At 38.8% G+C, this 11,017-nt stretch overlaps 1 protein-coding gene and 1 non-coding gene across 2 annotated transcripts; one reads left to right on the top strand and one right to left on the bottom strand.

The window, feature by feature from the left end:
- Window positions 1–215: 215 nt before the first annotated feature.
- Window positions 216–7,624, bottom strand: LOC102303552 (F-box/WD repeat-containing protein 7-like; the record flags this gene model as incomplete). The annotated part of the gene is given in 2 exon segments (XM_042216474.1): window positions 216–800; window positions 7,382–7,624. A coding segment is annotated over 1 exon segment (537 nt), but the record flags the coding sequence as incomplete, so codon positions are not given.
- A 1,258-nt stretch (window positions 7,625–8,882) lies between these two features.
- trnap-ugg lies at window positions 8,883–8,954 on the top strand. Its single transcript has one exon. It is a non-coding gene; the product is annotated as a tRNA-Pro (tRNA).
- The last annotated feature ends 2,063 nt before the right edge of the window (window positions 8,955–11,017 follow it).

Below are 11,017 nucleotides of genomic sequence, written 5' to 3' on the forward strand. Positions count from 1 at the left end.
CCTAGAGTGATGATTGGCCACCCAGCTGGACTTTGGACAAGCCTGTCAAAGAGGGAATCTGAGTGTTTGGGTCCTCTTGCTAACAGTAGGGCAGGTGTGTCAAAATAAATCCCACACATCACCTTTCTAGCGCACATGACACACAAGTGCTTAATCAAACAGAAGCCTGAAAATGATCAAGTTTACTAAGATAAAAAAAATACTGTGGGTCCTACCTTAAGTTGCAGATGAGCCTCAGGTGACGCCAGCTCCCCTTCCTCCTCTCTCTCCTCAGCATTTGCCGCCTCCTCCTCATTTTCTTCTTCTGCCGCCTCCTCCTCTCCTTCCATCTCTCCATCCTCCTTCCCCTCCCCTCCACTCTCTGCCTGTCCATTATCCTCATTGGTTGGTTCAAACTGGGTGGTGCCAAAGGGCTCTGAAGGACAGGACTCATCCTCAACAGTTAGGATGGCGACTCTGACCTCCTCTTCATCCTCGCCCTCCCTTCCTTGATGAGGCGAGGAGATGAAGGGAAAAGAGGTGAAAGAGGAAGAGGCAGAGATTGGGGTGTGTCCATTAATCAGCTGACTTTGAGCTTCATCTCTGGGAGAAGCCTTCATCAATTCTGTTTCCTTTCCCTCATCTTCCTCCTCCATCTTTGTCCCCAATTTAGGTTTAAGAGAACCATCCCTCTGTTCCCCTCTTTCTCTCTCCTGCTCATGTATCGTCTCCTCCTCTCCCTCCTCTCTCCTTTCTCGATGTCGTCCCTCCATCGATCGTCTACTCTTTCTTCTTAACCAGCACAGGAATGTAGAAGCATCCTGAAAAGATAACAGGGATCAAAACACCAACATCAACAAAAACCGCAGCACAAACCTCCACTGAGGCAGCTCATTGTCTGGGCAGGATTTACTTTGAAGGGAATAGTGACATTATCTATTTATTCATTTAAGTTTTTTTCCTTTTTAAACTATAAGAAGTTTGCACTTGTTCTTACTGCCCCACAAAGTGCAGGCTTTTAAAATCTAGCCTGTTTAAACCCATTTTAATGCACTTTTAGCCGTTTATGGCATTCTTATCTCATTGACTTTCAATCTATTGACCTTAAAGGAAAGATCAGAGGTCAAATGTATCAATATTTTATGTCTTTATATCGCACTTGCTATACATTGACCATACATACCAGACTACATAAGAATATTAGTTTTTAAGTTATAAGCTTATTCTGTCCATTTTTCCATGAATAAAACATTAATGTAAGATCACACAGACAGAGTAGGAACGTATTTGGTTCTTTTAAATATCTTCTTAGAACATAAAAAACTGGAATGTGTGTAAAAATTGGATTATAGTTCTGCTTTTGCAGTATTTTTATGCTGCCAAAGTATAAATATCTGAGAACAAATGGGATTCAGTGTGTGCCCAATGAGAAAAAATAAAGCAGGTTTTTATTTCATCAACCTATGCCAATTATTGTGTCTCATAAGCTAAAGACAGAAATCATTTTAATGAAGGACAAACAGCAGGTTTATTTATCTTCAAAACACAAAAGCATAAAAAACAATTTTTTTTCAGTGGTTTCATATTGAAATTAACTCATGGTCACATGTTTAAACAACACTTCAGTTTTGGTTTCCTTTCCTTCAGAATTCAGAACATTTGTCCATGCCTTATGTATTGATCACTTTAATAATAGTAATATCACTTTGTAACTTAGTTATATGAATGCAGAATAGCATCACAAATGCTGTATCACACATACACTTTCCCAAAGGGACCATTGTATGGAGGTCAGAGACATCCAAGCGCTGCATGTCAGGAATTATTATTATTTTCACCATCATCATCACCATCATCATCACCATCATCATCATCTCGGAAAGAAGGGAGGCAACGGCTAAGTGAAAAACATAGTTGTAATTCTCTCGGAAGGGAAGGTTTTAAGGATGAGCTGAACTGAAGGTTCACAGGCTCACATGATGTGTTGTGTTTTTGTCTGTGTATGTGGATAAAAGAGGTCAGAGCGGCGGCCCATCTTTAGAGACCACTTTGGCGTTTGACTAGAGATTTCACCATATTGCAATATGTAATTGAACCCACGTCAAAAAGCTGCTAAGCAGGTGTTTGCAGTTTATTTTAAAACTCTCATGACAGATGTTTTTGTGATTGAGCCCCAGTGACCCAATCCTCTTACGTACATCCATGGCCAAAAACACAAATGAAAATAAAACACACGAGTAATCAATCATTAAAAACGTATGAACATCCATTCCTAAATACGGAAAAGTCCATGGAAGCACCAAAGTTCATCTCCTCTCTTTAGATCCTCAAAGAAAGACAAATTCCTCCAGACCTTCTCTCTGCTTCATGAACACTCGAAGCAAACACTCATTTAATTTTTCCACCAAACAAACTTAGATCATGCCCCTTATATAACATTTGGTTTTAAAATATTTTTTTTCTTCAAACGGAACAAAAAAACAAACAAACACTTTTTTGACAAATTAAAAGCTCACTATAAGAATCTTTCTATTAAACAGTGAAAGCGTTTTCCTCTGCCATCCTCACCTCGAAATGTCTCAATCTGGAAAGTTATAAACCGTTCTTTGTTGAAAGTCCGCCACTAACATGAGATCTTGTTTTTCTCTAATCAGTGCCTCTAAAGTATGACGGGTGATCTATGCAGAGAAGAAACACCACAAAAGTGAGCTCTCAGCAGGAATAGAGACCAAAGAAACTAAAACCTAAAATTAACACTTTAACCTGTTGCCAACTTGATGACTTCTTTTTATTTCAATTTGACAAACTCTGCAGTGGCTCCGTAATTAGAAACACAAAGTCCAGCATGGAGCGGCTGAGTGAATGTGGTCTGGACTCTGGAGTCGAGTTCTACTGTCCACTAAAGCTGCTAACATGGTGTTTTTCTCCAGGACAGGCCTCGGTGTGAAAGTCTTCCTGCACTGAGGGCAGCTGTGGATTCCCTTCCTGTCCTCTTCATCCCAGAAACTTTTAATACAGTTCCTGCAGTAGCTGTGTCCACAGGCTGTAGTCACCGGATCCTTCAGTAGATCCAAACAGATGGAACAAGTTTAATTCTTTTCTATACAATCAGAGCAGATTTATAAATGTTGAATTCAGTTTTTGTGTGATAAATTTTCAGTTACCAGTGTTTCACTTTAGTAAAATTACCATGAGATCGCTTTCTACTTGTTAGAGATGCTGTTTTCTGCACTTTTTCCCTTTTAAGGCATAAACATTTTATCCCTTGTGGCCCATTTGGTGCTTTACTACATGTGAACGCTCTTACGGAGTGGTATTAGATTGATGCACCTCCTTAGCAGATTTGCTTTAGAGGAATTTGCAGCCAGCTATTTTACCCTTTAATCTTTATTTATCTTCTAATATATCTCCTGTTCTTGATTGCATAGCCCACACCAAATCACCGTACCACATTCTCCTACACTATGCCATAACTCTATGTACCATCCATCTAAATGTAAATAAACTCCACTCTTACAATTTACTCCTGGATTTCAGCCTCTCCTTCTGACTGAGGATAACTATTGTAGCAAAATCCAGCACTGAAATGAATAACAGCATTCTGTACAAGAAGAGTTGTGTAAGAGCCAATTAGCACATGTGCAGAGCTACAGAAATCAACTGAAAACCTATGGAGAGAACTAAAGTTCAGAGTTCACAGAAGGGGCCCACAGAACCTTTGAAGTCTGTGTGGAAGGGCCAAAATCACACCTGAGCTGAGATGAGGCAAAGGCTTTTCTACCAAGTATTAAATACATTTCAGTAGGTGTGTTCAATACGTTTTCACTGTGTGATTGTTCGTCATTACATAAAATTTATGGAGATCCATGGTTTGATTTCCTTGCATGTTTGGATTAGATGGGTCGTTACAGACATTTCATGTCAGTAGCACCTTTAGAAATAAATTTAATTAGAAAAATTGGTGACATGTTTAATACTTATTCTACCAGCTGTATATAGTAACTATTTTTAGAAAATATGCGGACAGAGTGGAACTACAGAGTTTCAGGTAAAAGAGGGAGGAGTTATCAGGGTTTCAATTTTGAGCCATCTTTTAATATAGAAGAGCGCATTTAAAACACCAGTGAACACAATTCTTAGGCTGTAAATGTTAATTTCAAAGTAATGAACAAAATAGAAGTTAAATCACTATACTTACAATATTAAAAGGTCATTATGCAAAAGACAGGTTAAATAAATCAACACAGTAAATAAAGATTCAGTTAAACTCTATAGTGTAGTATGGTGTAATATGGTGTAAGGTAAAGATCGTACAATAATACAGAGAAAATAGAAATCCTCAACAATTAGATGACCCCCTATGAGCAAGCACTTTGACAGCAGTGGGATGGAAAAAAATCCCTTTTACCAGGAAGAAACCTCCAGCAGCAGCAGGCTCAGGGAGGGGCGGACATCTGTAGCAACTGGTTGGGGTGAGGGGAGGAAGACAGGGCAAAGACACGCAGTGGAAGAGAGCCAGAGATTAATAACTAATGATTAAATGCAGAGAGGTGTAAAAGACGTGTTAAAACAGGTGATTGAAAAAGAAACAGTGCATCATAGAAGCCCCAGCTTCAGGCCTTCACAACTAAGGGAGGATTCAGGGTTACACAATCCAGCCCTAGCTGTATGCTATCCCATATCTTCCTGCACTGAGGGCAGCTGTGGATTCCCTTCCTGTCCTCTTCATCCCAGAAACGTTTAATACAGTTCCTGCAGTAGCTGTGTCCACAGGCTGTAGTCACCGGATCCTTCAGTAGATCCAAACAGATGGAACAAGAGAAGGTTTCTCGGTCCAGCTGAACTCCTTTCTGTGCCATTTCTCCTCTCAGTGTCAGTGACTGTGTGAGTTTCTCTGGGATCCAATGGAAAATATTTGTAATGTTTGTACAGACTGGAGCTGCTATGTTTCAAGTAAAAGTGGGAGTTTTGTTAAAGGAGTGGTTTGAAGCATACACTGCATATTTAACCCTTGTTATACAAGAGAGCACCTTTAAAATGCTGGTCAGCACATTATGTACAGTATAAAAATTCTAATGAAATATAAGTGAAATCAGTCACATGTGCTTGTAACAACTGACATTTAATGGCACCAATCACAACAATCGCCCCCACAACAACACCCAAAGCCAAAATACACTGATTACTGTAGCTAAAGAAGATATTTAAAACTTTTAAACAACTTCTGCAACGAATCCAACCACTAAAACTACACCAACACTTGTGACAAAAGAATGGCAGCCACTTACATGAAGCACCTGCTACAAACAACAGCAGCTCCAGCGATCAGACAAACCAACATCAAGCATCAAGTCAATCTGGCTTCTGCAACTATAATGACCACTACAACTTACAACAGCATCCAAAACATGGCAACCATCTGCAACTAAGAAGAACATCAAAACAATTAAGCAAAGCAAATCTTTAACCTCACAACTTCTGAGCCAATTAGTGAACCTACAGCACCAATTACAAAGCACATGGCACTCTGCAATCTATTTGTGTAATTTCACCAACACCAGCAATCAAATTCAGATCCTACAACAAAATCCCAGAATTATTATTATTTTATTATTATACCTTTTCTGCTAAACACCAAAAACAAATTTCTTTCCATGTTGCACAAACACTTATTCGAACATCTATAAGTAAATATAATTTAAGATTTAAAGCATTTAATCCCAAATAAAGTCAAAAACAGAGTGTTGTGATGCACGCTCAATCGTCCAGCTGTCCATCTGGACGTAGCATTTCATCACTCATCCAAGTGACTTCTTCAGTCTCTGCTGACTCCAGGTTTCCCCTGGAAACATTATAAACAGTACATCTGCACAATAACTGAAGCTAGCACCACTGAACGAACAATGTGCTGCGAGGTATTTAACATGCAAACTGTCATCACCTTTGATCCTGATGAAACAGAGCAGTTCTCAGATTCCTTCTACACATATTCTCACTACTGGCATACAATGATAATAGCAGACTGTCCTCCCGAGCTCATAAGCTGCCACATTCCAGGCAAATTAAAAAAACAAAATAAAGTTGATGCTGGACTGAATTTGATCATGAGAGTTTTGACTAACTGCAGTGTACAGTTCATTACTGTAGCACAGCGTAAATCTATCAAGGGACTATGATTTTCTCAAGATCTGCTGGATTAGTCTGGAGATTGTTTTGCCAAGGACTATCGAAAGACTGTCACACAGGACTCCAAACAGTACATCACCATCAAGTGTCAAATGTTGCACTGAATCCCACAAAAACTAACAACAATCACCAAAAACAGCTTTCATTGTATTTTTTTAAAGCGTGTACTCAGTACTGTGAAATGGTCTGAAGGCTGACTGAAAGGTTGTTCTCTTTTCATAGAACTTCATCCTGATATAAGCCAGTGGTTACCAACAACGGTTCATTCTCGCTCTAAGCCAAGAGTTCAATGTCTCAACAGTTTGAGGTCTTCTTTATTGCAGTTTTATTTTTGTTTTAAAATGCACCAAATGTTTTCAGTGGACAACAGATGTGGACTACGGGGTGGCAGTTTTCACACCAGCAGTCTTTTGCTATGATGAATTGCATTTACATAGTGAAAAAAGCAAGACCTTCCCCGAAAACATGTCAGATGTGTCTGTGTACACCAAGTACCCATTTTAACTGATTCAACATAAATACAGGCTTTTCTCTGTTATTGCTGAGAATTTGACTAGCGTTTGAGTAAATAAAACCTCCTCCTCCTTATTTCAGGATAATTTCCCTTCATGCAAAGACTAATTGACCTGTGATCTGTCAAACATCAGTCATTTAGAGGCAGACAGAACACTTCAATTAGTTTTTGGCTCACTGACTTTTATACATCCTTCATTTATCCAGGTAAAAAGGTAAAAGTACGTTTTATTCAAAAAAAATTTAAATCTATTTTTCAAGAAAGATCTGGCCAAGAGTGCAGCAGAAATCGCAACAAATATAACACAACATTTCTGTTGTTAAAACAACAACAACACCACACACACACACACACACACACACACACACACAATCACTTTTCCTGGCCATGTATTTGACACAAGCCGTCCACAAAGACAGATGTAAACACCTAGCCTACATAACCCAACCAATCCCAGAGCCTACAAGACAACCCGAACATTACCGTTCATACTTGTATAATGAGACTCAAATCCTGCCTGCAACAAGTGTGTGTTTTGATAACTACCCATATGATGTCGTACTTCAAACTGCCCGCAGCTAAAAAATATCGGGTATCTCTATAGTTAACATCGATATCTCCGTCACTTTTACAACCACCCTGTTTAGCCACTAAAAAAATCAATACGACTATGTTAAAAGCTTTAAACCGAGACGGACTTACGTTTTGAGCTTTCCTCTCGCTCTTCGGACTTTAAAATTTAAAAACCGGCATTTTCTTCTTTGTTTATTCTTCACAGCAGCTTCAGCGTTTCCGCTCCAAACAAACACCTCGGCTCTGAAGATGTCTCCAGAGCGTTGAAATTACACACTTTCAGCTTCTACAAAACCTCAAACCTCAGAAAAACTAAACTTTATCCCGTTCTCCAGTCTCTCTTTTACGCATGAAGCTTTGTTTGGCGCGGTTTAATGACGTCAGGCGCCTGAATTACATAACGCTCCGCCATTGTCCAATCAAACGCCTCACAGCTTCCTCTGTGTGCTGACGTCTCGTTGTGAAAATCTGTTTAGTTTACTGTGGAAAAACAAAATATCTGCAAACCTGCAGCTCTCAACCATTATAATAATGGTGGCATAACTTTTTTAAAATTACATTTAGTTATCTAATAATACACTAATACTAAATACTCTTATACCAAAGCCTGTTTATTTCAACCCACAAATGCATTTTCCTCACAGATGTGGCTCCATTTAAGGTTTCACAGAGGTGTACACAATGGTGTGAGGTTCATTGCCAAGAAGCACTGTTACAAAAAATAAATGACCAAACACAAATGTCCTTGCTTTTTATGCTAAAATCCTGATTTTATAATATATATGAGACTGATATCAGGACCAGAGCAGATGGACTAGACGCCAAGCAACTTTGATGGGGTGAAATTAGACTGAGCTCACTTTATTTCATTACAAAAAAATGAAGAAAAACAGAGAGGAAGATTAATGCTTCCACCTTTACAGCCTGCACAACAAATTCAAGCATAAAGAACCTGTCTGAAACCACAACATGAACCTGTAATAACTGTACATGCAAAGTACACTCACTGCAAATTTGTTTTGCATGTCTCAAGTGAGAATTGGGATAACACATTTTTTTGTTTAGTTTTTTAACATACAGATTTGAATATTTGCTCCACGTCTGACAATGTTCATGTAAAGTTTCCTTCAGATTGGCCCACCATAATTGGTTGATTTGAGATTTACCTATTATATACATATATACAAAGATGAAGGGTAAGGACCTTGTGTAATACAGCTAGCACCCCCATAGCAAATTGTAACATATGGTAGGAAGCGAGGGCTGGGAGACTCTGTGATACAACCTGTACCACTAATCTTAACCTGATTTACAAAGAGGACCTTTCAAGTTAGCATATTTAAGAATATTCTATATTACAGCCTGCAAATCTAAATCTACACTGATGTTCTTCATTCTTGTATGTGACTGCATCTCCCCTCTCTCTCCACTCCACCTCCCAGTAACAACGTCCAGTCAGAATTTCTCCACACAGAACCTGCCAACATAAAGCAGCGGAGGACGGTGATTTCATTATTACTGTGTATGTGAAAGATTAGCTGCCAAACAGAACAATTTACAACAAATGAAAGCTAGTCAGCATAGTGACAAAATCACCGAACATCTGTGAGCTCTACGGGTGACCACGTGTGGCTCGTTGGTCTAGGGGTATGATTCTCGCTTTGGGTGCGAGAGGTCCCGGGTTCAAATCCCGGACGAGCCCGAATTGCTTTCGGATGCTTTATTTACGCCATATGTCATCGTTATGGATGAAAATGTTTAATTTCAACTCAGGAATCCTTTAACATTTATATCATATTTAAGTTAAGCTTTTGCAAAGTTAACTTGTATAACTCAAACATTAATTAATTAACATAAATGATGTACTCAAAAAAAATCATTCAGTCATTAATTGACTAATAAGACATTCATTGGTGTGTCAGAAAGAAGATAAAGAGGTCATGATACAAAAAAGTGATGCCATTTTAAAACACACTTTAACTATACAACAAAAGTTCAAACTGTTCTGATAATGCGAGGACGTTGCTGTGACTTATACAGTGTCTGCTTATTTTTATCTCTTCTCTAAAAAGCATCAATAATATTAGCTTAAACCCCGTAAAATTATTAGCTAACTTTAATCTTCTGATCCACTAATCTGCTGGTATATCGCGAGTCGCCAGCTGAGAAGCTGATGAACTTTATTATTATTATTTTTTTTTAGTGATTTTTGTTCCTATTCTGATCTAATTGGGCTTCAGTGTTTCGGTACAGCTGCAGATCCAGGTGACAGCAAATCAAAATGATGTCACCTGTGAGTGTCCAGCTGCAGCCTGTGTTCAGTTTAAATATTGTTATACACCGATATGGATCAGTTCATGCTTTTCCCCACTGTAACATTTAACAAGGACTGAGAGAGGAGGACAGAGAGGGAGAGAGCAAAGAGAAACAGGTAAGAGTGGACATGTGGTCAAATTCACCACAAATGATAAAGCTGTAGATTCTGTTAACCCACATTCAGTGATGATGATTTGACATAACTAAGCCGTGTGTTGTCCTGTTAACAATCGTGAATCCCAAACTGCTCTTGTACTAATTATTATGAGATTATATTTTTGTCATTTACCAGCAAATACAATTCTAGTTTAGTGAGGAGGATGAAGAGAGAGAGGTTGTACAAGAACAGGAAGAACGAGGAGAAGATAGTGAAGTTAGCTGGAAAAACTACAATTATTATTCACAAAGTAAGTTTTCATGTTGGCATCTTGTACAGGTTGGTGGAGTGGCAGGGTGATGCTACTTTAGGTGTTTGACGATTTGACGGATATAACGAGACCCAAGGGAAGCGAAACTCAATACATTCACGTAGGACACAGACCTTCAAAGTAAAACAGGAAATGTAACATAGACGCAGACTTGACTAGGGGAGACAGAGCAACTAAGAAACACAGAACAATAACAAGGAGACACAGAGGGCGGCTACTAAATACTAAATACTGAAGAGAATACAAGAAAGCCGAACTAATACACTAAGACTACTGGGGCAACAAAGAGAACTAAGATCATAATACAAAAACTCAGAGACACAAGGAACTCAAAACACTGGGTCACCGACCCAGGACCGTGACACCGCCCGCCTCTGTCATCTTATCCTTTTTGACACAAAGAGTTCTTTAACTTCTTGAATTGAGGTTTGCAAATGTGAGAAGGGTTGACTACATTTGCAAACAGTATTGTAAATAACCCTAAATACTTTTATTTAGTTCCTTGCACTTCATTTTGGCACTTATCGCTGTTTCCTATCACCAGCTTCGTGTTTGAGTTTAGAAGCTTTTATTTTGAAGGGACGATTTCCCGTGAAACACTGTCGGCGTAGTTTTAGCGTCAGTCCCTTGGAGATTTCTTTTGTCATTAGCAGCCCCCTTGATAGAGGCACAAGGTAGTTTCATGACATAGATAAGGACATGTTTATATGTTTTGTGTGACAGAGGCTACATTTGTTAAATTTTATGTTGAATCCTATTTTATGATGTAAGGTTTATGATTGTTAAGAGTGTAGATTTTTAACTTACATGCTGTTTCTGTGTATACATCCCCAGCTCCTATGGTGAGGTTAATGGTTTACTGCCATTAAGCCTTCAAAACCTAATGAGTAAAGTGTCATCCTTCATTCGGTGGTTCGCTACAAAAAGATGTTGACCTACTGTTGTTTGTGTTCCCTTGTTCGGATATACAGGTTAAAGATGTGTGAAACCAACATGTGGTCATGTTTCTGACCTGATGGGC

Source organism: Haplochromis burtoni, unplaced genomic scaffold (assembly GCF_018398535.1).
Source record: "Haplochromis burtoni strain Fernald_Lab_line unplaced genomic scaffold, NCSU_Asbu1 Contig_1068, whole genome shotgun sequence".
Classification (NCBI taxonomy): Eukaryota; Metazoa; Chordata; class Actinopteri; order Cichliformes; family Cichlidae; genus Haplochromis; species Haplochromis burtoni.